Source organism: Neopsephotus bourkii, unplaced genomic scaffold (genome assembly GCF_033783945.1).
Source record: "Neopsephotus bourkii isolate Nb327-2 ecotype Australia unplaced genomic scaffold, CSIRO-AGI_Nbou_v1 NB_1399, whole genome shotgun sequence".
Classification (NCBI taxonomy): Eukaryota; Metazoa; Chordata; class Aves; order Psittaciformes; family Psittacidae; genus Neopsephotus; species Neopsephotus bourkii.
This window is the reverse complement of record NW_026901876.1, coordinates 84,651-112,026: the sequence shown is the minus strand read 5'-3', so window position 1 is coordinate 112,026 and position 27,376 is coordinate 84,651. Positions and strand designations below refer to the sequence as shown.

Sequence of the window (27,376 nt, the reverse complement as noted above, 5' to 3'; positions counted from 1 at the left end):
TAGGGGTCCTCCGAGCTCGCTGGGACCCGCAGCCTTTGGTGGGGTCATCGTGCAGACGAGGTGGATATTGAGGTTACAAAGGACCACGCTGCCTGGCTGACCCGGCGAGCCGAGCATCCCGGGGTTGTCTCCCGTCGGGAACGGACGTGATGCAATGTCGGGTGAGTGAAGCCTCAGTGTTTGGGCCGGCTGTGGCTTGGCTTTACAGCCAAAAGACCCTTTGGAAGGTGGGGAAAACGCATCCAGGTGTTCCGAAGAGGCTGGGGAATGCAGTGTTGAGGTGGAGGAAGCATCCTTGTGTCTGTGGCGTATCTCATTCTGTGTAGAACCAGTGCAGCCCTTCCGACCTCCTTGTTTCCTTTTGAATTTGCCCTGGTTGACATGGAGGAGCGTCTGAATGAGAAAGGAAGGGCTTTATGGCAGGAAAGGGAAGAGGGCAGCACCCGTTGCAGGGCTCCTTCGGTGCCTGGCTGTGCCATGGCTGTGGTCCCTGCCACCATGGTCGCTGCCACTGTGTCCACCCCACTTCCAGCCCCTCAGGCCCCCTTTGCCCCATCTTTTGCTCCAGATCCACAGCATAGCAACACTCGGGGGGGTTAAACCTCAACCCTCTTAATCCCAGACTGGTTTGGAAGGGACCTTAAAGCTCATCCAGCTCCAACCCCTGCCACAGGCAGGGACCCCTTCCACTGGAGCAGCTTGCTCCAAGCCCCTGTGTCCAACCTGGCCTTGAGCACTGCCAGGGATGGGGCAGCCACAGCTTCTCTGGGCACCCTGTGCCAGCGCCTCAGCACCCTCACAGGGAAGAGCTTCTGCCTAAGAGCTCAGCTCAGTCTCCCCTCGGGCAGGTTCAAGCCATTCCCCTTGGCCTGTCCCTACAGGCCCTTGTCCCAAGCCCCTCTCCAGGTTTTCAAGGGGGCACCCGGCTTGAACACTTCCAGCCACGGGTGCTGGCTCCAGAGGCAGGAAATGCTCTAATCCTGCCTTAACACCTCAAAACAGGGGTGCTGGGCTGCAAGGAGCACACCCCTCCTCTCCCTCAGTGCGATAGAGCCCTTTATTTAACCAGGATATGGGGAAAATGTGGGGTTTGGCTCTAAACAACCACTTGCTGCATGGCCAGTGGTTGCTGAGCGAGGATGCTCCCTGAAGCACTGGGTGCTTCCCTCTGGCTTGTGCCATACAGGGAGCTCCTGCAAGCCTGGGTAAAGAGAGGTCAGCGTGATCCCTGCCCAGCGTGGGGCAGAAACCTGCCTTGCTGGAAGGGTTTGACCACATTACGCTGCCTTAGCTGGTGGTGTCAGCTTGTGGTGAAGCAAACACTGATTGTGTCACCACCTTCATCAGGGACTGTAGCGATAGGACAAGGGGTGATGGGTTCAAACTGAAACAGGGCAAGTTCAGGTTGGAGATAAGGCAGAAGCTCTTCCCTGTGAGGGTGCTGAGGCGCTGGCACAGGGTGCCCAGAGAAGCTGTGGCTGCCCCATCCCTGGCAGTGCTCAAGGCCAGGTTGGACACAGGGGCTTGGAGCAAGCTGCTCCAGTGGAAGGGGTCCCTGCCTGTGGCAGGGCTTGGAGCTGGAGGAGCTTTAAGGTCCCTTCCAACCCACACCATTCTATGAGTCTGCAAATCCATCCAGGAACCAGTCTGAGGGGAACAGAACTGCTGGGTGAGCACTTTGCCTACAAGGACTTGATTCCCTCACCCATCTCCAGGGCTGCATGCACGAGCACGGTTCCCCTTGGATTACCGGTGACGGCAGAGCCCAGATCTCCCTCTTCCACATCCCCACCTCATATGGAGCTGTCTCCTTTTGTTTCTCCCAGCCTTGGGCTGTTCCCTCTGGTGGCTGCTGCCAGGTCTGGGTAGGACCAGACCTCCTGGTGGAACACGTTTGCTCCGGCTCCAGCGTGTTCTCAGCGCTTGGCTCATGGGGTTGAGTTGATGCTGGCTGGGTGGGAAGGGCAGGAGGATCAGCGCCATCTCATCCCAGCCCTCCCTGGGCCTGGGCATGCCCCTGCCCATGACGTCTCCCATCCCAGGGGAAAGCCTGAAGGCTGCTCTGGAAGTTCCTCACGTTGCCCTACAGGACCCAAGCACCGTTCTCCTTTCCCCATGCCTCCTTCCTTCCTTTTGCTGTGTCTCCAAGGGCCCAGATTGACCCTGCCAACCCTGTCCCATTGATCAGACAGCACCATGTGGATGGAGGGATGGAGAAGGATGAAGGGAGGATGGTGGGTGGATAGATGGATGGATGGATGGATGGATAGGTGATGGATGGAGAGAGGAGATGATGGGATGATTGGAGGATGGTGGGTGGGTGGATGAATGAATGATGATGGAAGGATGGATGGAAGGATGGATGGATGGATGGATGGATGGATGGATGGATGGATGGATGGATGAATGATGATGGATGGATGGATGGATGATGGATGGATGGAGGATGGATGAATGATGATGGATGGATGGATGGATGGATGATGGATGGATGGAGGATGGATGAATGAATGATGATGATGGATGGATGGATGGATGATGGATGGATGATGGATGGAGGATGGATGAATGAATGAATGATGATGGATGGATGGATGGATGGATGGATGATGGATAGATGATGGATGGATGGATGAAGGATGGATGAATGAATGATGATGGATGGATGGTTGGATGGATGGATGGATGGATGATGGATAGATGATGGATGGGTGGATGAAGGATGGATGGAGGGATGGATGGATGGATGGATGGATGGATGGATGGATGGAATGAATGAATGAATGAATGAATGAAGGATGATGGATGGATGGATGGATGGATGGATGGATGGATGGATGGATGGATGGATAATGCTGCTCATTATGGAGCATTGAGCTGGGAGCACAGGGAAATCTGAGGGTCCTTTTGAGGTTTGTTTGCTTCAAGACAGGTGTTTGTAAAGGGCTGTGGCTGCAAAGGGAGCTTGTGGAGAAGGTCTCTGTGGCCAGCACACATCTGCTTTCAGGATGGACGTGCTGCTGGGGAGAAAGGCTGCATCTGGGGCCAGAACCCTGGGGCAGGGACCAGCGCTGGTGCTCACAAATGGTCCCGGGCTGGGGCTGCTTTGCAGGAGGTGTTCAGTGCCATGAAATGTGTGGTCCCGAGGTTTCCAGCACTGCTTGGATGCCAGTACCTGTGCTACATGTGGGGGCATCACAGAATCCCAGACTGAATCACAGGGAAGAGCTTCTGCCTAAGAGCTCAGCTCAGTCTCCCCTCTGGCAGGTTCAAGCCATTCCCCTTGGCCTGTCCTCACACATCCTGATGCAGGTCCCTCTCCAGCATCCAGTTCCTGGCTCCCCTCTTCCCTTTGCAGCCACTCCTGGCTGTTGTCTCCCTCTCGATCCCTGCTCAGCAGCAGAGGGAGCAGCACATCTTGTCCCAGGGCTCTCCATAGAGGCTCAGCGGGTGCCCTGTGCTGTGTTTGCCCACGAGGTGTGGCCTCTGCTCCAGGATTCAAACCGGTGGCGCAGCTCCGGCGCGCTCTGCCCTCCCCTGCCCGGGTGCTGCACGGATCCCATCCCCGCATCCCAGCCCAGCCGCGACGGCTCCGGTGCAGCCGCCGCTGGGGTGAGTCAAGGCAACAGCCCCATCGCTCGCTGTGCTCTGGGGAGCAGCCGGGATGGGAGCAGGAGGTGAGGAACCCCATGGGGATGGGATGGTGCAAGGATGGAGCCGGCTGCGGCTCCTCCTAAAGCTTTGCTGCTTGTAAGGTCTGGAAGTGTTGTAACAGCAGAGTGCAGGCGGAGACGTGGCTGTGCTTGGATCGTAGAATCATGGAATGGGTTGGGTTGGAAGGGAGCTTAAAGCTCCTCCAGCTCCAACCCCTGCCACAGGCAGGGACCCCTTCCACTGGAGCAGCTTGCTCCAAGCCCCTGTGTCCAACCTGGCCTTGAGCACTGCCAGGGATGGGGCAGCCACAGCTTCTCTGGGCACCCTGTGCCAGCGCCTCAGCACCCTCACAGGGAAGAGCTTCTGCCTTATCTCCAACCTGAATCTCCCTTGTTTAAGCTTAAATCCACCCATCCGGGCGGTTTTCCCAGCACAGCTCCCACCTGGCATGGGACTGGTTAATCCTGTGATCTCCTGGAAACAAGAACCTGCCCCGACCAGGAAATTATCCACATGCTGCAGGGCTGGGAGCTCGCTCCTGGGTTGGTGTTTGTGCCACGTGTTATCTCCCTGCTGCTGCTGCTTTCAGATCCCGGAGCTGGGACGCCACAGCTCGTAATCCCATATGGATACTGGGATAAAGAGCAAGTTCAGCTTCATGGCGTGGAGGGTAATGATTAAAATCCACCTGGGATAATCCCAGTCTGTGGCAGGGGGTTGGAACTGGATGATCTTAAGGTCCTTTCCAACCCAAACCAGTCTGATGATGGTGATGCTTACAGTGATCCCCATCTCCCCAACTGGGGATCAGCAGGAATTGGAGGTGCTGAGCCACACTGGGCATCCTTAAAACTGGAAAACACCGATGTTGTGGCCACCTCCTCATGCAGGGAGGAACACAAGGAGCAAACAAGCATGAAAAGTGCCTGAGAGAGCTCTCCCTGCTCTTGGCCTGGCTCTGGACCAGCCCCGCTCCCTTCCCCTGGCTGCTAAGCTGCTGGGTTTGTGCCAGCTTTTCTCCTTGGGCTCCTTTGACATCGTTCGTGTGACCATCACGTGCCACAGGCAGGTGACTGGGAGGTCCTGGGGTGCCCCGTGCCCGCAGCATCCCCCTCCCAAAGCAGCTTTGCCGGGAGCGCGGATGGAAGAGGGGACACGGAGCCCAGCCACCTCCTGGGGTTGATCCAGGGATGCCATTGCTGCAGCCGGGAGCCCATCACCGTGGCAGCTCCTAAATAACCCCCGGGATCAGCTCTCTTTATTCCCCCCCTCCCTGTTCTTTGGCTTTGCAGACAGCAGCAGGCTGCTGGGGAGCCAGCGGCCGGGATACGGGACGCTGCGGACGGACACGGACGCATCCCGCATGGTAGGTGTGGGGAGGGAGCAGCGCCCTGCTGGGCTGCCACCAAAACTGGGTGTTAGTGCAGGATCCCAGCCTGGTTTGGGTTGGAAGGGACCTAAAATCCCATCCAGATCCAACCCCTGCCATGGGCAAGGACCCCTTCCACTGGAGCAGCTTGCTCCAAGCCCTGTCCAAGGAGAACTTGTACCCAGGAGCTCATCTGGCTGGTTAAAGCCATTCCCCTTGGCCTGTCCAACACCAGCACCAGACAATGGTTTTTCAGCCCCAGATTTACTTTGCTGTCACCTGCCTGGTGTTAAACCATGCCAGGACTCAGGGCTTCCATCAGTGCAGGATGCAGATGCTTGCTGACCTTCGTTTCAGTTTGTTTTATGAACAAGCATTCCCATACAGGTCTCCTTTCTTCCAGGAGGTCACGGGCTACCAGACCAAGACGTGGCGGGTGGCCCTGTGCCACATTGGCTCTGTGCTGACAGCAGGGCTGCTCCTCATCCTCTTCCATTGGAAGCCAAGCCTGGAGGTGCAGGTGAAGTGCAAGCCCTGTGCCCTCAGCCAGGCCGACTGGGTCATCATCAGAGTAAGTCCTGGGAAGGTCGGGGCTTGGGCTCTGCTCTTGGCTTCCCAGGGTGTCCTTGGGCTTGTTCCTTCCTGCTTTCCACAGCCACCAGCCTGGCTTTGTGGTTCTCTTCATTGTCCCTGCAGCCCAGCCAGCATCTGGGAATGGGGCTCCCTACCTGGGCCGCTGTCCCTGTTTGCAGGAGCAGGGGGGATCCGTGGGGAGCTCCCCCATTCCCCCTGCTCAGCCCCTGTGCCTTTGTTGCAGGACAGGTTCGGACAGTGCTTCACCACCCGTGTGTGCACAGAGGCGCTGGGCGAGGGCAGGTCAGTTGGGCTCACATCTGGACATGGCAAGGGGCTCACATCTGCATTTGGCTTCCAGAGAGCCGGGGCCGCTTACAGCAGAGCTGGTGGGATGGGGAAGGCCTGACCCTCGTTTTCCATCCCGAGCAGCCTGGAGCATCACCCCGGGGCCAGGCTGGAGGACCGCAGGACCAGCATCGCTATCGGTGTGTCGGAAGAGGAGGAGAGCCGGGACACCATCCGGCTCCATGAGAAGGAAGAGGTAAGACTGGTGACCTTCCCACCTCTGCCTTGCAACGCCTCTCCCTCGTGTCCTGCTGACACCTTGTGCTCCCATCCTGCCCTGCTCAGAAGAACGTCCTGCGGTACTACCTCTTCGAGGGCATGCGCTACGTCTGGATCGAGCGGCGGCAGATGTACTGCAAAGTCAGGTACTCCTCTGTCCCCTTTGCCGCAGCCAAGCTCCTTGCACTGGGATGCTGGGGAGGGACTCTTCATCAGGGGCTGGAGCAACAGGACAAGGGGTTAAGGTCTTTTCCAGCCCAAACCAATCTGGGATTCTGTGATCTCTCTGCTGCTCCCTTTGGCCCCTCAGCCCCCTCCGTGTGGTGCTGACCCATCGGGAGGTCACACAACCACTGGAGCTGGAGCTTTTCTCTGCACTGCAGAGCCTTTGGCGACCATCCCCGGGTGCTGGGTCAAGGAAGCCGCTGCTGTTCCCCCGGTCTGTTGGTGCTGCTTGTCTTTGTGAGCAGAGGAAACCAGGCAAAGCATTTTGGCAGCCGCCCCATGCTGGATGCTCCTCTCCGAACTGTGCCCTTTTGTTCCTGCCCCTTGGCACCCGCGCGCTGCAGCAGGGGCCGAGGAACAAGATCCTCTCCCGTTCCCAAAGGGTTCTTTTCTGTCAGCGAGGACTTGGACGTGGTGTTTGTGTCTCTGGGCCAGGCTCCTGCTGGTTTTGACTCCGTTTCCCTGTTTTCCTTTCCCCTGGTGCTTGCCAGCATCTTGGATGAAGGCTGGACCTGCGCAGATCTGCACCTCTCGCAGGCTGGGCTCAGCCAGCAGGACCACAACACCAGGTAGGGATCTACCAGCTCTATGGGCCACGTGGGGAGCACAGATGGGGCTTTTCCAGGGGCCAGCAAATCCCGGAGCCTGGGTTCTTCCTGCATTCAGCCCTCAAAGCAGAAGTGGGCTGGATTGCCCTGGCTTGACTTCTCCATGTAACCAAGCTCCCAAGGAGGTCTGGGCAGTGTGAGGGTCCCTCAGCATGGAAATGCAGCTTTTCCCTAGCATGGATTTACTTTCCTGTCCCCTTTACAGAAGGAAGATCTATGGAGCGAACCTCATCGAGGTACCGGTCAAGTCCTACGCGAGGCTGTTGGTGGAGGAGGTGTGTGTGCATCCACAGCGCTTCCAAAGAGCCTCTTGTCCCAGGGCAGATCCTGCTCCAGGTCCCTCCCTGCCAGTGCTTTGCAGGCCCTTCCTCTTGGGTAGGGAGGAATTCAGAGAAGGCAGAGCTGGTGGAGGGGATCCATCCTGCCCCTTAGCTCAGACAGGAGCATCCCAGCTGGCTGCAGAGGTGGCTGAGCATCCTCAGGAGTACCGGCCATAAACCAGGCCAGGGAGGATGGCGGGTTTGCAAGCAGTCAGCTGGTGCATCCCTAGCCCCAGGGAAGGGCCAGCTGCTCCTCTGCATCAGCAGCTGGTCCTCAAGCAGCTGGAAGTCTCACAGTCATAGGGTCATGGAATCCCAGCCTGGTTTGGGTTGGAAGGGGCCTTAAAGCTCACCCAGCTCCAACCCCTGCCACGGGCAGGGACCCCTTCCACTGGAGCAGCTTGCTCCAAGCCCCTGTGTCCAACCTGGCCTTGAGCACTGCCAGGGATGGGGCAGCCACAGCTTCTCTGGGCACCCTGTGCCAGCGCCTCAGCACCCTCACAGGGAAGAGCTTCTGCCTTATCTCCAACCTGAACCTTCCCTGTTTCAGTCTGAACCCATCACCCCTTGTCCTATCACTCCAGTCCCTGATGAAGAGCCCCTCTCCAGCATCCTTGCAGCCCCCTTCAGACACTGGAAGCTGCTCTGGGGTCTCCACGCAGCTTCTCCTCTCCAGGCTGAGCAGCCCCAGTGTTCTCAGCCTGGCTCCATACAGGAGCTGCTCCAGTCCCTGAGCATCCCCATGGCCTCCTCTGGCCTTGCTCCAGCAGCTCCATGTCCTTATGTTGGGCACACCAGCACTGCACACAGTGCTGCAAGTGGGGTCTCATGGGAGGAGAGCAGAGGGGCAGGATCCCCTCCTTCAACAATGAGCTGGAGGAAGCTCTTCCCCCAAACCCGTCTCACCTTCCTTGTTCCCTTCTAGGTTCTCAATCCCTTCTACATCTTCCAAGTGTTCAGCATCGTGCTGTGGGTCTGTGACGCCTACTACTACTACGCTGCCTGCATCTTCCTCATCTCCACCATCTCCTTAGGGCTGTCCCTCTACGAGACAAGGAAGGTTGGTGCTGGGCTTATTTGGGACCAGCAGCTCTGGTGACACAACCTGTTCTGTGCTGCTGGTTGACCTCTGTGCTGATGTCTGAGCCCAGCTGGGTGAGGACAGCCCATGCTCCCAGTGGTGCAGCAGGTTTCCTTGTCCTTCCTCTGTGATCCTGAGCCTTCCAGACCTGTTTTATGGATGCTTTGCTGTGCTTTCTGAGCTGACTGCTCCCTCCCTTGCAGCAAAGCACCACGCTGCAGAACATGGCCAAGATGTCAGTGGGCGTCCGAGTCCATCGCTCCGGTGGAGGTGAGTGTGGTGCCTGCGATGGGTGAGGGCTCCCAGCATGGATTTGGGATGGGGATGATGTGAGACCTGTTGAAAGGGCCTTCCTTGAACCCTTTGTGTTGGATCAGCCTGTCAGTGTCCCAGTCTGTCCACAACCTGGTGTGGGGATCCTACTGGACAGCCCATTGTGTCAGAGGGGGGGATTCAACCAACCTGTTGGGATCTGCAGTGATGGCGTCACCAAGTGCCTTATTTCAGTTCTTCAAATCTTTGGAGATTCACACAGAAAAGGGCTTCAGCTGAAGGATTCCCTTACACAAAAGGCAGGTTTGTGACAGGATGAGGGTCAGTGATAGCACATGGACTGTGAAATCAGCCTGGAGCAACAGGCAGCCAGACTGTAACCACTGGAGAGGGGCTTGGGACAAGGGCCTGTAGGGACAGGCCAAGGGGAATGGCTTGAACCTGCCCGAGGGGAGACTGAGCTGAGCTCTTAGGCAGAAGCTCTTCCCTGTGAGGGTGCTGAGGCGCTGGCACAGGGTGCCCAGAGAAGCTGTGGCTGCCCCATCCCTGGCAGTGCTCAAGGCCAGGTTGGACACAGGGGCTTGGAGCAAGCTGCTCCAGTGGAAGGGGTCCCTGCCCGTGGCAGGGGCTGGAGCTGGAGGAGCTTTAAGGTCCCTCCCAACCCAAACCATTGGAGGTTCATTCCAGGACAGCTGCTCTGTGGTTTCTCAGCTGCATGGTACCATCTGGTTCCCATTCCTGCAGGGATTACAACAGAGCCTGGCTGTGGGGTCTCCACTCCACCCTCCATTACTCCTCTTAGCATGTGCTAGGGTGGCAGCTTGCATTGCCTGGGGAGCTGTAGTGGAGCAGACAGTGTGTGTGCCAACACCCTGGAAGCAGCAGCTCTATTTCACCCTTATAAAGTCTCCAACTTCCATTAGGTCCCAGTTTTCCCTAAGCCCCCCCTCCGAGTCCTTTTCCCAAAGGTATCTGAGCAGGGCCGTGCTCTCTTGCAGAGGAGATGGTGGTGAGCTCTGCAGACCTGGTGCCAGGCGACTGCATCAGCCTCCCTGCGGATGGGATGCTGGTCCCTTGCGATGCTGCGCTGCTGACGGGCGAGTGCATGGTCAACGAGAGCATGCTGACGGGTGAGAGCTGGAGCTGGGGGCACGGAGCAAGCCCTGCATCTCCTTGGGTGCTCCTCCATCCCTTTCCCATGCAGGCCTGTTGGGTCCTGACCCCCCCTCAGGGTGATAAACCTCCTCCTATGATGTTCCTCCTCCCTTCCATGATGTTCCTTTTCCCTCCATGATGTTTCTCCTCCCTTCCATGATGTTCCTCTTCCCTTCCATGATGTTCCTCCTGCCTTCCATGATGTTCCTCCTCCCTTCCATGATGTTCCTCTTCTCTTCCATGATGTTCCTCTTCCCTTCCATGATGTTCCTCTTCCCTTCCATGATGTTCCTCCTGCCTTCCATGATGTTCCTCCTCCCTTCCATGATGTTCCTCTTCTCTTCCATGATGTTCCTCTTCCCTTCCATGATGTTCCTCTTCCCTTCCATGATGTTCCTCCTGCCTTCCATGATGTTCCTCCTCCCTTCCATGATGTTCCTCTTCTCTTCCATGATGTTCCTCTTCCCTTCCATGATGTTCCTCTTCCCTTCCATGATGTTCCTCCTGCCTTCCATGATGTTCCTCCTCCCTTCCATGATGTTCCTCTTCTCTTCCATGATGTTCCTCTTCCCTTCCATGATGTTCCTCTTCCCTTCCATGATGTTCCTCCTGCCTTCCATGATGTTCCTCCTCCCTTCCATGATGTTCCTCTTCTCTTCCATGATGTTCCTCTTCCCTTCCATGATGTTCCTCTTCCCTTCCATGATGTTCCTCCTGCCTTCCATGATGTTCCTCCTCCCTTCCATGATGTTCCTCTTCTCTTCCATGATGTTCCTCTTCCCTTCCATGATGTTCCTCTTCCCTTCCATGATGTTCCTCTTCCCTCCATGATGTTCCTCCTCCCTTCCATGATGTTCCTCTTCCCTTCCATGATGTTCCTCTTCCCTTCCATGATGTTCCTCCTCCCTTCCATGATGTTCCTCTTCCCTTCCATGATGTTCCTCTTCCCTTCCATGATGTTCCTCCTCCCTTCCATGATGTTCCTCCTCCCTTCCATGATGTTCCTCTTCCCTCCATGATGTTCCTCTTCCCTTCCATGATGTTCCTCTTCCCTCCATGATGTTCCTCCTCCCTTCCATGATGTTCCTCTTCCCTTCCATGATGTTCCTCTTCCCTCCATGATGCTCCTCTTCCCTTCCATGATGTTCCTCTTCCCTCCATGATGTTCCTCCTCCCTTCCATGATGTTCCTCTTCCCTCCATGATGTTCCTCTTCCCTTCCATGATGTTCCTCTTCCCTCCATGATGTTCCTCCTCCCTTCCATGATGTTCCTCTTCCCTTCCGTGATGTTCCTCCTCCCTTCCATGATGTTCCTCCTCCCTTCCATGATGTTCCTCTTCCCTCCATGATGTTCCTCTTCCCTTCCATGATGTTCCTCTTCCCTCCATGATGCTCCTCTTCCCTCCATGATGTTCCTCTTCCCTTCCATGATGCTCCTCTTCCCTCCATGATGCTCCTCTTCCCTCCATGATGCTCCTCTTCCCTTCCATGATGTTCCTCCTCCCTTCCATGATGTTCCTCTTCCTCCATGATGTTCCTTCTCCCTTCCATGATGTTCCTCTTCCCTTCCATGATGTTCCTCCTCCCTTCCATGATGTTCCTCCTCCCTTCCATGATGTTCCTCCTCCCTTCCATGATGTTCCTCGTGTAGGGGAGAGCGTGCCAGTGATGAAGACCCCTCTTCCGGATGGCACCACCGTCTATTCCCCGGAGGAGCACAGGCGGCACACGTTGTTCTGTGGGACACAGGTCATCCAAGCCAAGTCCTATGTGGGTAGGGAAGTGCTGGCTGTGGTGACCCGCACAGGTAAGGGATTAAGGGATAAAGCCAGGATTAAGCTGCATCCTTTGGAACAGGGACCTTAGGGGCCAGAGAAGGGAATGGAGCTGGTGCAGGGCCTGGAGCCCAAGTGTGATGGGGAAGGGCTGAGGGACCTGGGGGGTTCAGATGGAGAAGAGAAGGCTCAGGGGGGACCTAGTCGCTACTTACAACTGCCTGACAGGAGGATGGAGCCAGGAGGGGCTGGGCTCTGCTCCCAAGGAACAAGGGATGGGACAAGAGGAACCGGCCTCAAGCTGCACCAGGGCAGGGTTAGATGGAGCTGAGGAACAATTCCTGCCCAGAGGGTGCTCAGGCATTGGAACAGGCTGCCCAGGGCAGGGCTGCAGGCACCGGCCCTGCAAGTGTTCACACACCCTCAGTGCCATGGGGCAGTGGTGGCCTTAGCAGGGCTGTGGTAATGATTGGACTGGGTGAGCTGAAAGGGCTTGTCCAACCTGGTTGATTCCATGATTCCATCATTCTACTCTATGCCTTTGCCCATGGTTACCTCCTGCCCCTCTCCCACAGGGTTCTGCACAGCCAAAGGGGATCTCATCAGCTCCATCCTCTACCCCAAACCCGTGAGCTTCAAGTTCTACAAGGATGCTGTGAAGTTCGTCCTGTTCCTCGCTGTCCTGGGTAGGTTGATTGCAGAGGCACGGCCAGGAGCAGCCAAACTCCTCTGCCATGGGTGAGCTCACCCTTCAGCTGCTTTGCTTTGTAACCAAGCCCGTTCTCCTCCCTCCTCCTGCACAGCTTTTATCGGCACGCTCTACAGCATCCTCATCTTGGTTAAAAACCAGGTAGGGCCGTGGGGCTTGGGGGTCCTGGAGCACGGCCTGGGACCATCAGCAGATGCGGGTGGAGATGGGTGAGCGCTGTCAGGATGCCCACCCCTCCTCCTCCTCACCTACCAGGTCCCCGTGGGGCAGATCATCATCCGTGCCCTCGACCTCGTCACTGTCATCGTGCCCCCGGCTCTCCCGGCTGCCATGACCGTGGGCACCATCTATGCCCAGAACAGGCTGAAGAAGCAGGGCATCTTCTGCATCAGCCCTCCCCGCATCAACCTCTGCGGGAAGATCCGCCTGGTTTGCTTCGACAAGGTGAGGCTTGAGCATCACCACGGGACCGGAGTTCCTGTGTCCAGGGGCTGCTGTGGACCCTCCATCCTCATCCCCACAGACAGGAACCCTCACGGAGGAAGGGCTGGATGTGTGGGGGGTGGTTCCACTGGAGAACAACCACTTCATGCCCATCGTGCACGAGCCCCGCTGCCTGCCCGCTGGTCCCTTGCTCTACTCACTGGCCACTTGCCACACGGTCTCGGTGCTGCAGGCACAGCCCATCGGGGACCCTGTGGACCTCAAGATGTTGGAGTCCACTGGCTGGGTAAGCAAAGTGATGGGCAAGGTGCCTGTCCGTAAAGAAGGAGGTGGGACACAGCATGAGAAGGGGTGTTTGGAACCATCCATAGGGTGGATAGCATCTCTGTATCTTGCTTTCAGCGCCTGGAGATGATGGAGGAGGAGGAAGGCGAGCTACCTGCCTCCCAGCAGTTCGGGATGAAGGTCTTGGCTGTGGTGAAGCCTCCACCTGAGGAAGAGCAGCCACGGGACAGGGTAAAGCCCATGGAGCAGTCGCTCCGGGTCCCCACACAGCAAAGGGTGGTTGTGCTCTGTAGCCACAGAGGTTGTGCCTCCCACAGGGGGTCCTGCCTGGCCCTCACACCTTCTCCCTCTCCACAGAAGCACCAGTTACCTGTGGGGATCCTCCGGCGGTTCCCCTTCTCCTCCTCCTTGCAGAGGATGAGTGTCCTGGTGAAGCTGCCCAGTGAAGCCTCAGCCCATGTCTATGTCAAGGGTGCTCCGGAGATGGTGGCCAGCCTCTGCAGGAAGGAGACTGGTACGTGATGGAGATGGGGGTTCACTGTCACTGCCCTGGTCCTGCTGCTCCATCATCCATCTGCATCCCTGCAGCTCACCCCAAAAGGGAATTCTCCTTGGTGATGCTGTGGGGCAGTCCCCAGAGGGACTGGGCTTTGGATTAGCTTCATAGAATCATAGAATGGAGAGGGTTGGAAGGGACTTTCAGGACCCTTAAAGCTATATGGGGGGAAGAAAACAGGAGCTAGAAGACAGGGACTGGAGGCTGGATGAGCATCCAAAGCCCCTCAGTCCTTTGGGAGCTTGAGCCTTGGGTCTACACAGCCCAGGTTCATCCAGGAGCAATCTTGACCTTGGTTTTCCCCTCGTGGCTGGCAGTGCCCATGGATTTCTCCCAGATGCTGCGGCACTACACCACGGATGGGTTCCGGGTCCTGGGTCTGGCCTCCAAACCCCTGAGTTCAGTGACCACGTTCGAGGAGGCCCTGCAGCTCCCCAGGTTGGTGCCAACAGCTTCTGTCTCCATTTACACCTTGTTTGCACCAAGCATTTCATGGGATGCTCCATCCCAGCAGCCTGCAGGGAGCTCCTTCCGAACCCACCCTGGGTTTTAGCTGGTTGTAGCAGTTGATGCTGGTGTTGAAGGGCTCCTTGTACCCACCAGGGAAGCTGTGGAGAGCAGCCTGGGCTTCCTGGGCTTCCTCGTCATGAAGAACGTGCTCAAGCCAGAGTCTGCGCCCGTCATTCACCTCCTGCGCAACGCCAACATCCGCCCCATCATGGTGACAGGTGACCCTGCAGGGGAATGGGGACACAGGGCTCGGGAAGGGATGGGACATGGTCAGCCCTTGATGTGGTGCAAGGGGCGGAGGGTTCTCCCCCAGGAATCACAGAACCCCAGCCTGGTTTGGGTTGAAGGGACCTTAAATCCCATCCAGCTCCAACCCCTGCCATGGGCACGGACCCTTTCCACTGGAGCAGCTTGCTCCAAGCCCGGCCTTGAGCACTGCCAGGGATGGGGCACCCCCAAGCCCTTCTCCTCAGGGCTGCTCCATCCACTCCCCACCCAGCCTGTAAGGAACGAGCTGCCCCCCGACACGCAGGGAAGCGAAGGGCTCCCCAGCACGGAGCCTGCGAGAGGGGACAGGGTAGGTTTTATGGTAGGGGACACCAGTGGCTGCTGGTGCCCGCTCATCGCCTCCGTCTCTCTGGCAGGAGACAACATGCTCACAGCCATCAACGTGGCGCGGAGCTGCCGCATGGTGGAGCCCAAGGAGCGGGTGATCTTCATCAGCGCCTCCCCTCCCAGCCACCACGAACCCGCTGCCCTCAAGTTCATCCCGGCCGAGCATTCCCAGGGCGAGGAGCAGCCGGAGGTGGGTCCCGGGGCAGCGCCTCATTGGGGTTTGTGAAGCCCGAAGCGCCCGTGAGCTCGGGGGGCTCCTCCAGCATCCCTCAGAGCTGCCCCTTAAAGCCTCCATTAGGAGATGGCCCGCTCCTGTTTCTCCCTATGAGCACATCATGTGGTTGAGCTGGTGCTCCAGACACGCTCAGCAGATGCAGCCAGCATTCACATGAAGGGCTTGCTCCCACAAGCTCCTTATCCCAAATCCCATCATTTGTATGCTTGAAATGGAGCTTTAAGGGACGCTGTTTACCTGCAGTTCCTTTACCCCCTGCTCTGTGCGCATTGAGGATGCTGGTTCAGAGCCTTGCCCCGGGGCTGGAGCTGTGGGATAGGAGTTGTTCTCCCTCGCAGGGTCTGTCCCAGCCAAGGGATGGGTGTTTCCTGCAGCCTCAGCCCTGCCACTTCGCCCTGAACGGCAAATCCTTCGCTGTGCTTTGTGAGCACTTTGCTGAGCTGCTGCCCAAGGTGAGTCCCATGGCTGGGAACCCCCCCCTAACCGAGTGCCATGGGGGGGTTCTTTGCTGGCGCAAGGTGCCTCTGCCCTACTGAGCTGGCAAAGCTCAGGGTAACCAGGATGGGCAGGGGTGAGGATGCTGTGGTACAAACACAGAGCGTTCCCTTGGTTGCAGATCCTCATCCAAGCCACCGTGTTTGCCCGCATGTTGCCCGAGCAGAAGACTCAGCTGGTTTGCAGCCTGCAGGAGCTCGAGTGAGTCCCCCCATGGATGGAGAGGAGAATAGCAGCAGCTCAGGGAGGGGATCCTGCCCCTCTGCTGTGCCCTGGGGAGACCCCCCCTGTAGCCCTGCTCCAGCTCTGGGGCAGCAGCACAAGAGGGACCTGGAGCTGCTGGAGCGAGGCCAGAGGAGGCCATGGAGATGCTGCGAGGGCTGGAGCAGCTCTGCTCTGGAGCCAGGCTGAGAGAGCTGGGCTGGGGCAGCCTGGAGAAGAGAAGGCTCCTGAAGGGGAGACCTGAGAGCAGCTCCAGTGCCTAAAGGGGCTGCAGGAAAGCTGGAGAGGGGCTTGGGACAAGGGCCTGTAGGGACAGGCCAAGGGGAATGGCTTGAACCTGCCCGAGGGGAGACTGAGCTGAGCTCTTAGGCAGAAGCTCTTCCCTGTGAGGGTGCTGAGGCGCTGGCACAGGGTGCCCAGAGAAGCTGTGGCTGCCCCATCCCTGGCAGTGCTCAAGGCCAGGTTGGACACAGGGGCTTGGAGCAAGCTGCTCCAGTGGAAGGGGTCCCTGCCCGTGGCAGGGGTTGGAGCTGGGTGAGCTTTAAGGTCCCTTCCAACACAAACCAGGCTGGGACTCTGTGATCCTATGCTTAGTGCAGAAGCTGTTGGCAGCTGCAGATCACATCCTGCCCTCTCCCAGATGTGGGGTGATCCTTGGGGGGTTCAGTCTTGCAGCCCCAGCACTTTTCCCCCATCCCCTCATGGTCCCTTTTCACCACAGCTACTGCGTGGGGATGTGTGGGGACGGTGCCAACGACTGTGGGGCTCTGAAGGCGGCCGACGTGGGCATCTCGCTGTCGGAGGCAGAGGCATCGGTGGCTTCACCCTTCACCTCCCATGTGGCCAACATCGAGTGTGTGCCCACTGTGATCCGGTGAGCTGCTGGGACCCGCATGCTGGGGGATACAGCCAGGGTGGGAGGTCTGAGTGCCTCCAACCCCTCTTTGGGGCAGGGTGCTGGGCCTGGTGGGTGAATCCCTCTTTATCACTGCAGGGAGGGCAGGTGCTCACTGGTCACCTCCTTTGGTGTCTTTAAGTACATGGCCCTGTACAGCCTGGTGCAGTTCGTGTCCGTCCTGCTGCTCTACACCGTGAGTCCTGCGGTTGCCCAAAAGCCTTCGGGTCACCTCATCCCACCTGGGTTTTACCCTGTCCCTTTCCTATCCCCACCCTGAGACCCGAGGTTTCTGCTTCCCAGATCAACACCAACCTGAGCGATTTCCAGTTCCTCTTCTTCGACCTCATCATCACCACCACGGTGGCCGTGCTGATGGGTCGGACCGGTCCTGCCCAGGAGCTGGGAGTGGAGCGCCCGCAAGGGGCATTGATCAGTGTCCTCGTGCTGGGCAGCCTCCTCCTGCAGACAGCTCTGCTCATCACCGTGCAGGTCCTCAGCTACTTCATCACCGTCTCACAGAGCTGGTAAGGGACCCAGCTTCACCTGGGTTTGGTGATGGGAAGGATCACATCGAAGCCCAAGCGTTTGGGCTTGCTGTTGGCATCAAGGATGCATCCAGCCACGCTGCGTGGCTCCTGGCTCACCCTCTGCCTTGTCCCCTGCCTGGCTCAGGTACGTGCCACTGAACAGCACGGTGACAGCTCCCCAGAACCTACCCAACTACGAGAACACGGTCCTCTTCTGTGTCACGGGCTTCCAGTACCTCATCCTGGCCGTCGCCATGTCCAAGGGGTACCCGTTCCGGGAGCCGCTCTACACCAATGGTGAGGGTGATGATGGTCATGAGGGTGAAGAGAGACATCAAACCTTCATCCTGCTCCTCAGCCCTCTTCTTTCTCCTCCTCAGTGCTGTTCTTGGTGGTCCTCATCCTCCTCTTTGGCCTCATGATATGGCTGACCCTCTACCCACTGGGCTTCCCCAAAACCCTGCTGAAGCTGCAGAGCATCGATGACTTGGACTTCAAGCTGCTGCTGCTGGGGATCGCTGCCCTCAACTTCTTCACTGCCTTCGTGCTGGAGGTAGGTGGGCACTGGGAGCACAAGGGACAGCATCATCCCTTTGGCTCCATTCAAGCAACCCCTTCTCCAGGAGCCATGGAGGGAGCCGGGCTCACCTTGGCATCGGCTCTGCCCTCCCTTTGGCATCCCCAACGCCTGTTCTCCCCCCATGCTCCCTGCAGACCGCCCTGGACCACGGCCTCCTCGGCTGCCTCCGCAGGCTGCGCCGCAGGAAACCATCCAAGAAGCTTTTCAAGCGGCTGGAGAAGGAGCTGAGGCAGCAGCAGCCGCCCTGGCCCCCCCTCAACCAACCGCTCTTTGCGACACCCAAGATGTCCATCGCTGTGAGATAACACGGGCCGGGTGCTGCTGCCCTCAGCCCAGGGACACTGCACTATTTATTTATCCTGGTAAAGGGAGGGATGCGGCAGGAAGGATCCTGCGGGAAGCCCCTCGGCATCGTGGCTGTGGGGGGGAAATGGTGGAGGAGTAAACTGGGGGGAGAAGGTGCAGAAGAAGAAGAGGAGAAACCATCTCAGCTCTTCCTGCAGGCCCTCTCCTGCTCCCATGGACCCACCTCCCCGCACTGGGCACCAGTACTGTTAGGGGGATGCCACCTCCTTTTCCCTCTCCTGACTGTCCTAAACCACCAACCCTGATGCTCTCATGGTGAGGACACCCCCTGCAACCTCCCATCTGCTCACTGTGACAGAAAAGCCCTGCAGCCTCCCCAAGCAAGCGCCCTGGATGTGTAGGAACTGTTTACAAAGCCCCCCCATCCCCAGCTTGCAAAGGATGCTGCTCATGCCCCAGGACCAGCCATGGGCCCCCTGCGCTTGTGATGCTCCCCCAGAGCAGTTCTGCTTTTGGGTTATTGGACCTTTGTAGCATTAAACCCCCCCAAATCTCTGTATTTTTTAACTCCCCTGCAGTGCATTGAGGTGAAAGAGCAACGTTTGGGTCCTCCATGGTGCTTCCTGAGCGTTCGCTAATAAATTAACACTATTTTCTTGAGCACTTGCTTGTGCTGCCTCTGTGGATGGGGCAGGGCAAGGAGTGGATGGGGGAATGGAGAAGGTGAAAGAGGTTTTGGGGTCCCCCCGTTCTCCATCTGGGCTGGAAGATGCGGTCCTCAGTGCCCCAGAGCAGAGTGACTCCAGAGCCGGCACCGCTGGGATGGCAGCAGCTCCGTCTGTGTATAAATAACCCCCGAGCCTGTTTCCAGCTTGAATTTCCTAGAAAACCATCGTAATTGCTGGAAAAACCCAGGTGTCCTCGCCAAGGCTGCAAAACCTCGCTCCTCCAAGGGCGGAAGAGCCAAGAGATGGAGATGCCGCATCCCAAAAGGGGCCGAGCCGTGCCCCTGGGGTGCCTGTATCCCCTTCCAAGGGGGGGGGTTCAGCCTGGCTCTTGGATCGAGGGCTGGGTTCTTGCAGGGAGTCTCCTGCATGGAAAACCGAAGCCCCTGCGAGCGCCAGCGGCGCCTCTGCCCTCCGGGAGCTGGGGATTAGATCAGGAAATGAGGCACAAGCAGAGGTAAGAGGTTTCCTGACAGCCCAGCCAAGGCTGCAGTTATTAAAGCAGGCTTCCTGAGCTTGGGAACGAGCACAAAACACACACAGGGCCCCGAGCCCTGGGCTTGGTCACTCGGAGAGCAAAAGGGGACCCTTTGCCCCCTGGTTTTCCCCCTGCCCTGGGGTGTTTTGCTTGGCTGCTCCTGCTCTGGGGGGTTGCAAAGTCTCTTTGATGATCAACAGGCAGCTCCTGCCCTTGCTTGGAGGTTAACAGGGCTGGGGACAGGGACAGTGCTGGGGTTCGGGACAAGCAGGAGCTTTATGGGAGCAGCTTTGGGGTGTTTGGGGTCATCGGGGTGGTTTCATCCATCCTCCAGCCTGGGAAACCAGGCTTGACAGGAGATGGGAGCGCCTTAAAAATGGCCCTTCTAGTCTGGAACTGGTTTGAGAGCAATCAGATCCCCTTTGTGCTCACACCTTGGCACGAGCGCCTGTGGGCAGTGGGTGCAGTGGGTGCAATGGGTGCAATCCATCTCCGCATTGCTCATCCCCATCTCCAGAGAGCCTCTCCCTCCATCCCAGCCCTCGAGCACCCTCTCTTTGCTCCATTGCTGGCTTAGAACACCCTAAAACGTGCAGGATTTCACACACACCCCCGATTGCCTCCCCCAGGATCAGGGGGTTTATGGAGCATCCCATGGCCTCACTGGGATGCAGCCGGCATCCTGTGTGCTGCGGAAAGGCGCCAGCAAGCCGGGGGAAAGAGGGCCCCACGGTCAGGAGAGCTGGCTCCAGCACCACACAGGGGCTGCGGATCCGCTCCGGCATCCTCCGATGGGGTGGGGAAACAGGGAATTCTTGACTTATTTTCCCTTCATCCTGGGATAAAGCTTTAAATCTGCTGCGGGGTTGCAGCATCCTCACTGCTTCAGTGGGAGATGGAGCGCTAATGCCAAACGTGGAGTGAGGAGGAGCGATTTGGGGTCCCGGTATCCCAGTTTTGGGGGGTTTATCTCCATTTCCCCAAGACACCCGGGATCATAGAGCACTGCTTTGACACGATCCCTTCATTCCCCCCCACAGCAGCACAAAACCCAGCCTAAACTGTGCTCGGCGCTGCACAAAATCCTCCTCCCTCCTTGCTTTCACCATCAAAGTAACTTTAAATCCATTTCAAACTCATCCATCCGGGAAAACCCAATCCCTATCCCTGATGACCACTGCATCCCTGTGCTCTTATTGATCCGTTTGGTCTCATTCTTATCCCCCTCCTTCACAGGCGGCCGTTGGGGCGGAGGAAGGGGCTGGCTCAGGTGTGGCATTAGGACCCAGCGGATCCCCCATGTTGGAGGTAGGAGCTTGTGCTTTTTGGGTTGTTTTTTAGGCTTTTAACTCATTTCGGAGTTTTGGGAAGTGCGAGAAGGGACCCGGCCGAGAGCAGAGCCAGCACCGACCCCGCGAGCGGTAAGGACCAAGCGAGAGGGACCCCCCCATCCCAACCCCTGCATCCCGCATCCCCCCCAGCACCCCATGGGACCAAACCCCATCTTTGGGGCTTCTGAAACCGCCTTAAAACTGCATCAGCCTGGGTCGGAAATCTGCTCCCAACCTTTAAAGCTCATACCAAACAAACCCACCTCATTTTTGGGGTGCTAAAAGCCACCAGCCATGGGGGGGGGGGGTATTTTCGCAGCCTGACAGCTGATGGAGTAGATTTTTAACCACTTCAGTCGATTTTTAACCACTTCCAAGGGTCCCAAACTCCCCCAGTGCCTGAAGGGAGCGGCATTTTCCCTTTTTCCCTCCTGGGATGAGGCTGTCGGAAAGGGATATTTCGGTATTTCCATGTATTTTGTGTGTGTCCCCCGGGTGGGAACGGGACCCAGATGAAACCGCGATGTGTGCAAATGGGAATGGGGGGGGGGAAAGAAGGGGAGGGTTTTACCTTTGGTTAAAGCCGCCCCCCCTCATCCCAAAGTGAATTCTTTTCTATTCCCTTTGTTCTCCCACCCTCTGGCAACCGGAGAGCTTGGGGGAAAAAAAAGGAAAGAAAGGAAAAAGGGGAAAAAAGGGATCTGGGGGAGGGGGGAGAGGCTGGGGGAAGGTGGGGTTTAGCAGAATGAAAGAGCGAGGCTGTGCTGTTCTTTCCTCGGGGTTGATTGTTCCCAGATGTGCAGTTGCAGCAACATCTGGCGCCGCTGGACCCCTGCACGGAGGGGAATGGGGCTGGGGAGGGGACCGGGGGCATCACACACACACACGGGTGGGGAAAGGAGAAGGAGGAGGAGGAGGAGGAGGAGGGGGTGGCCCCGTTGCTGCTTGGACACCCGGGGGGGGAGGGGGGTGAGGACGGTGTTGGTGACCCCCAGCATCGCTGCCGGGGGGCTCCGGTGGCCTCAAGCCGGAGGAGAGGAGGTTGGTGCGGGCCCAGGGCCGACGTGAGCCGAGTGTCCCCGCTGCGGGCCAAGAGCTCCGTGCTCGGGGGGCGCTCAGGGGGAGCTGGGCCTCGGGAGAGGCCGCGGGCGCTGCAGACGGAGCTGGGGAATGAAGGGGCCGGGGGGGGTTCGTTAACCCCGAGCTGCGGGGCCGCATCCTTGGAGCCTTGGCCCCATCCCTGGCAGTGCTCAAGGCCAGGTTGGACACAGGGGCTTGGAGCAAGCTGCTCCAGTGGAAGGGGTCCCTGCCTGTGGAACTGGATGAGCTTTAAGGTCCCTTCAACCCAAACCAGGCTGGGGTTCCGTGATCAATGGGGTGATGGAGGATGATGTGGGATGCCTCTAGAGGTGGGCATCCATCTGCCCCACAGCCTTGCCCAAGCTGTCCGGGTGGGATATGGACACCAGGTCAGGGTGATTTGGGGCTGCAGAATGTTGGTGCCTTTAGGATTCCAGTATCCGGACACCCAGCAAAAGCTGGGATGGGCATCTCCAGCCCCTTTCTGGCACCTTGAGGTAGCCGCAAGCTCCCCTGGTTCCCTGTACCCATCCCATCCTGGCCAGGACCCAGATCCAAGGCAGGATCTAAGCAGCTTGATAAAGCCTCCAGACCCTTTCCAAGCACCCACCAAACCCAGGTCTGTGCCATGATCCCGCTCACCCCTCCGCAATCCCTTTTATCCCAGGACACAGTTAGCCTGGGTTAAACCCGGGTCTGAGGCTTCCTTTGCGGTGGGAAGCAGATGGGGCTTGCAGGGTCCCGCATCCCACCAAGATGCAGCTGTGGGTTGGTGATGGAGCCAGGCTGGGCGCTTTGGTTGGCACCCACCAAACTCTTGGTTATCAGATCCCAGCTCAGGCAGGGACCAACTCTGTGGCTTTCCCAAGGCTGGGAAGGGTCTGGAATCAGTTGTCTGGATGGAAGAGGATGTGGTGCCCAAAAGATGCAACGATGGTGGCTGCATTTTGTTTGGCATGGGTTAGTGGTGGCTTTGGCAATGCTGGGCTTGATGAGCTTGATGGGCTGGTTCTATGGTTCTGTGCTAGAAGGTGCTTTGGTGATGGTGAGGATGTGGTGGCTAGAAGGTGCAGGGCTATGTCCCTAGAAGATGCTATGCTTTGATGATCTCGAGGACATGGTGGCTACAAGGTGCAGCACTGGATACAGCTCAAGACGTGGTCACTAAAAGGTGCTGCGCTTTGGTGATGGTGAGGATGTGGTCCTTAGGAAGTGCAACACCACGGTGGTGGTGCAGGACAATGTCCCTCGAGGAGGCCACACTTTGGTGATGGTGGGGACATGCAGGTTCTGCACCTCGCTGATGGTGCAGGATATGGTCTCTAGAAGGTGCTGTGCTTTGGTGATGGTGAAGACCTGGTTGCTACAAGCTATACTTTGGTGACGTTGAGGACATGGGGGCCAGAAGGTGCGACACTAGGGTGATGGAGCAGGATGTGGTCCCTAAGAGGTGTTACACGATGGCGATGGTGCAGGATGGGCCCACCAGAAGGTGATGGTGAGGCCATGGCCATACAGAGCTGCCATGCTCTAATGATGGTCCCACTGACCCCACCTTCCCCAGGGTGGTCTCAATCCCAGCAGGGATGGGGAAGCCACATTCCCATCCTGGGTGCTGCACCCAGCCGGGAGCTGGTGGGATCCAGGAGCCTCCTGATGCTCCCCCCCTGCACAGCACCAGGGGCAAGACACCAATGGAAACCAATGGGTTTTGTCATGTCCACCCGTGCCTCAGTTCCCCTGCTCCTGGGGGGTGCTGGGAGGGATGCTCCATCCCCACAGCATCCCAGTGCACCGGGAAAGCCGCCGTGCTCCATTCCCAGCAGCCAAACACGTTAACTTGGAGCTTAAAGGAGTTTTGTGGGAGAAGTTCTCCTTCACCCCCCCCACCCCAGTTTTCCCCCTGGAGCTGGTTTGGGATGCTGGGAATTGCGCCGGCGTCCCCACCAGCCACCACTGGGACCGGGGTTCCGGCACAGCCGCCCTTGGCCCGTGCCCCCACCAGGGCAGACAGACCTTGACATGGAATCTCGCTTGGGAAGAGCTGGGAAGCCGCAAGCAGCCAAAGCTGCCAAACCCAGCGCGGGATTTCTCTTGAAAGCGGGTTTTTCCCTCCCCGGATCTCCCCATCCCATTGGGTTTAGGGCATTCCCAAGCACGCAGAGCATCCCCCAGCAGCGCGGACCCCCCACAGAATCCCTTTTCCCAAGGAGCAGGGCTGAAAATCCTGGACATGGAGCCCCAAGCGAGTGGAGGGGATCCAGACCCCCCCATCCCCATGGCGGTGATTGAGACATTCCAGCGTTTCTCATCCCCCCTCATGCTGCCCGCGGGATGTTTGAGGGCTTGGCCCTTGCAATTCCCACGGGAAGCCCGGTTTGGGGGAAGTTTCTTCATTTTCCTGGGGTTTGGGTGGGTTTTTGAGCCAATCCCTGAGGACAATGGAGGGGGGGGGTGGTGCTATAGGGGATGGAGACTGGAGGGGATCTGTGTGCCCTATTCCCTAATCCCTTTGCTTGTCCCCTCGGCCCCATCCAGACTCCGGCTGCATCCCGGCCCGTGCTGCGCCTCCATCACTGCTGTCAGGATGAGAGCGGTCGGGCTCTTCCTGCTGTGTGTGCCAGGTGAGCGTCCCCAAGGCGAGGTGACACCAGGACCCCCCATCGCTTCCCGCACCCCAAAACCAGCCCCAAACCCCAGTTTAGGCTCCTCTTTATGCTTCAGGTTGGGGGGTACCCGGGGTCTGGCACCAAGCGCATCCCTCCTGCTTGGGGACATGGAGGTGGCACCGAAGGGGCACCTCGGGGCTGGGATAACAGCCAGGGAGTGGTGGTTGGTGACCCCCGGAGGGGCTGGCGAAGGCGGGATGGAAACAAGGAGGGAGGCGACGGAGCCTGGAGCCAGGAAAACTTAGGGTGAAACCAGCTCCACACAAAGGGGAGGGAGCAGATGGAAAACATTAAACAGTTGAGGCTGATGGAGCCTGGGAAGGAGGGGGCAGCATGGGGGGGAGTGGGCAGAGAAGATAAGTCCCATCCTAGCATCATTCCCACTGCTGATGGATGGAGGATGCGGAGGGATGCGGCATCTGCAGGGGCATCACCCCATGTCTCTGCCATGCCCTGGGGATGGGGGTGACCTGAGCCCCACTTCCAGAAGCATTCTGTCCGTGTGATCCCATCATCTCATGCACAGTGGCCTCTGAACACCACTTTCCCCCCTGGATCCATGCCTGGATTAGCTCCCAGGGTCTCCATAAGGGTTGCAGGGGATGCCTGGGGTGTCAGGAGCATCACTGGGGTCAGCTGGATGCAGGATGGGCAGGGTCCTGGTACCCAGGTGCTGCAAGACATTGGGATCGTGCCCAGCTGCGCCTGGACAAGGCAGGAATCACTGCTCGCCCATCAGTGAGCATCCCACCCTCCTCTCCCTCCTCCTCTCCAGGCAGCGTGTCCCTAAGGACAGCTCTGGGATGGTGTTTTGGGGGGATGATGCAAAGGAGAAGAGGTGGAGGCAGAGCAGGGACCCCCCATCCAGGCTGTGCCCCTCTAAGTGATGCTTCTCCCCCCGGCTCTTGCATCCCAGCAGCGCTCCTGGTCCAGGCGCAGTACAGCAGGTTTGAAGGCATCACCTACCCCGAGCCGGTGCAGTATTCCCAGTATGACCAGCAATCAGGTTAGAGCTTCACCCACCTCCCTCCTGCTCCTTTTCCTCCCTCTCTTTGCTTCTTCTGGCTACCACCACCAACCCAATGCCTCTTCAATGCTCTTTGCTCCATCCCTTTCCTCCTTATACTTCCAGCCTCCTTCTAACACATTCCCACCTCTCTCCTTCTCCTGTCCCCATCTACCAACTGTTTATTAAGCCTTTATTAAGCTTAACACCACCACCACCCCCCCCCGTGGGATGTCGCCCCATTCCTGGGGTGCCTCGGGGGGTGCTCTCCCATCACTCAGACCGGTTGCAGATATAGGAGGGGCTCATGGCTAAACCAGCCCCGATGGGGGCTCCTTTGTCCCTCAATCCCACCCTCAGCCCCTGTTTTTTCCGTTTTATTCCCCAGAAATCCAGGATTACTACGACTATCATGGTAAGTGCTTTCCCTGCGGGATGTCGGATGGGGGGGAGCGGGATTTTGGGGGGTGCCCGCACTGTCCCTCTCCCTGCAGATGTCACCCCCCGTGCCCCTGAGGAGCAGTTTCGGTACCAGTCCCAGCAGCAATCCCAGCAGGAAGTCGTGCCGGCTCCAACCCCAGGTGGGTACCACCATAAGGATGCTCCAGCCCCAAAACCCAGGCAAAGATGCTCTGCTCCATCCCTAAATGTCTTCCCCCCCTCATTCCATCTCCCCACAGGTGCTGTCCCAGAGACTGAGCCCACAGAGCCAGGACCCCTTGGTGAGTCCTTGTCCCCCCCTCCCTGGTCCCCATTTGGGGGGGGTTCATCCTCCCTTTTATCCCATCTGGGGTAAGGATGCGCTTCCGCGCTCACACCTCATGTTGAAGATGAGGACTGGGAGAACATTGGGTTAGAGTTGAGTGGATGCTGAGCCCATCCCCAGGGTGTCAGGCCTCATCCCTATGGGTTTTCCCTTTTCTCCTTGCAGACTGCCGGGAGGAGCAATACCCTTGCACCAGGCTCTACTCCGTGCACAAGCCCTGCAAGCAGTGCCTGAATGAGATCTGCTTCTACAGGTGAGCTTCCCTAACCCCCCAATCCCTCTATTTTGGGGACCCCCCCCGTTCATTTACACCAACCCCATAACCCCTTCATCCAGCCTCCGTCGGGTTTACGTGATCAACAAGGAGATCTGCGTCCGCACCGTGTGTGCCCATGAAGAACTGCTGCGAGGTAAGGATGGGCTCATCCCCATCCCAATCCCCCTTTTTCCCCATGGTGATGCGGGCTGGACAACCCCAACAACCACCAAATCACACCCCATGGGCTGCATCATTGAAGGGGATGACCCCCCCCCTTTTTGCACCGTGACATCCCAATGGGATGCGCGCTGTTATTCCCACCATTCCCGGCTGATTCCCACTCTCCCGCAGCCGACCTGTGCCGGGACAAGTTCTCCAAGTGTGGGGTGATGGCCACCAGTGGGCTCTGCCAAACCGTCGTCGCCTCCTGCGCCCGCAGCTGCGGTGGGTGCTGAGCTCCGGGGGCCCCCCCCATCACTGGGACCCCCCTGAAACCCCCTTCCCCATCCCTGGATCCTGGTTCCCCCCATCCCGCTCCGCAGCCTCCTCACATGGTGCTAACGAAACGGTGCATGAAAGAACATAAGAAAAGGTCCATTTTTGTGCACATAATAAGGAAAAATAAAGGGGGGGTATTATTTTTATGACTTTCTTTATTATATTGTAAAAGGGTGGGCGGCGGCAGCCCCCGTCACCCCGTTTTCTATGTAGAGTATCCAAGAGATAAAGTGGAAGGGTCACTTGGCTCCAGACTCCTTATTGGGGGGGGAACCTCATATTTTGGAGTGGGGGGATCTGATTTATTTGAAGGAGGGGCTGATTATTGGGGGGGGTCCAATTTGATGGGGAGGGTTCAATGTTGGGGGGAAAGGCTCTGATTTTGGGGGGATTTCTGATTATTTTGGGGGAATTCCTGATTTTTTTTGGGGGGGGGGATTTCTGATTTGAGGGACCCATTTCTGGTTGGATTTCTGATTTTATGGGGGATTTCTGATTTACTTGGAGGGGGTCCAATACTGGGATAGAAGGCTCTGATTCTGGGGTGAATTTATGATTTTTGCAGGGTATTTCTGATGTTTT

The 27,376-nt window shown here is 58.0% G+C and overlaps 2 protein-coding genes across 7 annotated transcripts; both read left to right on the top strand.

Moving 5' to 3' along the window:
* The first annotated feature begins 34 nt into the window (after nt 1–34).
* ATP13A2 (ATPase cation transporting 13A2) lies at nt 35–18,642 on the top strand. 2 transcript variants are annotated; one of them, XM_061367798.1, is made up of 29 exons: nt 35–161; nt 4,947–5,020; nt 5,427–5,594; nt 5,841–5,899; nt 6,029–6,140; nt 6,233–6,309; nt 6,880–6,957; nt 7,202–7,271; nt 8,242–8,376; nt 8,601–8,667; nt 9,669–9,800; nt 11,477–11,632; nt 12,176–12,286; nt 12,404–12,450; nt 12,565–12,753; nt 12,833–13,039; nt 13,156–13,269; nt 13,396–13,552; nt 13,912–14,032; nt 14,198–14,322; nt 14,749–14,909; nt 15,293–15,406; nt 15,571–15,650; nt 16,393–16,545; nt 16,666–16,762; nt 16,870–17,093; nt 17,242–17,393; nt 17,477–17,649; nt 17,811–18,642. In XM_061367798.1, exons 1-29 carry the CDS (start codon nt 155–157, stop codon nt 17,979–17,981), a joined length of 3,531 nt encoding a protein of 1,176 aa, XP_061223782.1. In that variant the 5' UTR covers nt 35–154; the 3' UTR covers nt 17,982–18,642. The 2 variants fall into 2 exon arrangements, with proteins under 2 accessions (XP_061223782.1, XP_061223781.1); XM_061367797.1 differs by having other exon boundaries at nt 6,230–6,309.
* A 1,395-nt stretch (nt 18,643–20,037) lies between these two features.
* MFAP2 (microfibril associated protein 2) lies at nt 20,038–27,040 on the top strand. 5 transcript variants are annotated; one of them, XM_061367793.1, is made up of 9 exons: nt 20,038–20,606; nt 24,135–24,220; nt 25,182–25,271; nt 25,660–25,686; nt 25,766–25,852; nt 25,952–25,993; nt 26,203–26,290; nt 26,374–26,447; nt 26,648–27,040. In XM_061367793.1, the coding sequence occupies exons 2-9, from the start codon at nt 24,184–24,186 to the stop codon at nt 26,749–26,751; spliced, it is 549 nt and encodes a 182-aa protein (XP_061223777.1). In that variant the 5' UTR covers nt 20,038–20,606; nt 24,135–24,183; the 3' UTR covers nt 26,752–27,040. The 5 variants fall into 5 exon arrangements, with proteins under 5 accessions (XP_061223777.1, XP_061223778.1, XP_061223779.1 ...); XM_061367794.1 differs by having other exon boundaries at nt 20,039–20,493; XM_061367795.1 differs by having other exon boundaries at nt 20,040–20,493; nt 25,185–25,271.
* The last annotated feature ends 336 nt before the right edge of the window (nt 27,041–27,376 follow it).

Coding starts and splice junctions, on each gene's coding strand:
- ATP13A2 (XM_061367797.1), top strand. Junction 12,287..12,403: donor CCTGTTCCTCGCTGTCCTGG/GTAGGTTGATTG, acceptor CCTCCTGCACAG/CTTTTATCGGCACGCTCTAC. Junction 17,394..17,476: donor GGAGCCGCTCTACACCAATG/GTGAGGGTGATG, acceptor TCTCCTCCTCAG/TGCTGTTCTTGGTGGTCCTC.
- MFAP2 (XM_061367793.1), top strand. CDS start 24,184: ATGAGAGCGGTCGGGCTCTTCCTGCTGTGTGTGCCAG. Junction 24,221..25,181: donor CTTCCTGCTGTGTGTGCCAG/GTGAGCGTCCCC, acceptor CTTGCATCCCAG/CAGCGCTCCTGGTCCAGGCG. Junction 25,853..25,951: donor CGTGCCGGCTCCAACCCCAG/GTGGGTACCACC, acceptor ATCTCCCCACAG/GTGCTGTCCCAGAGACTGAG.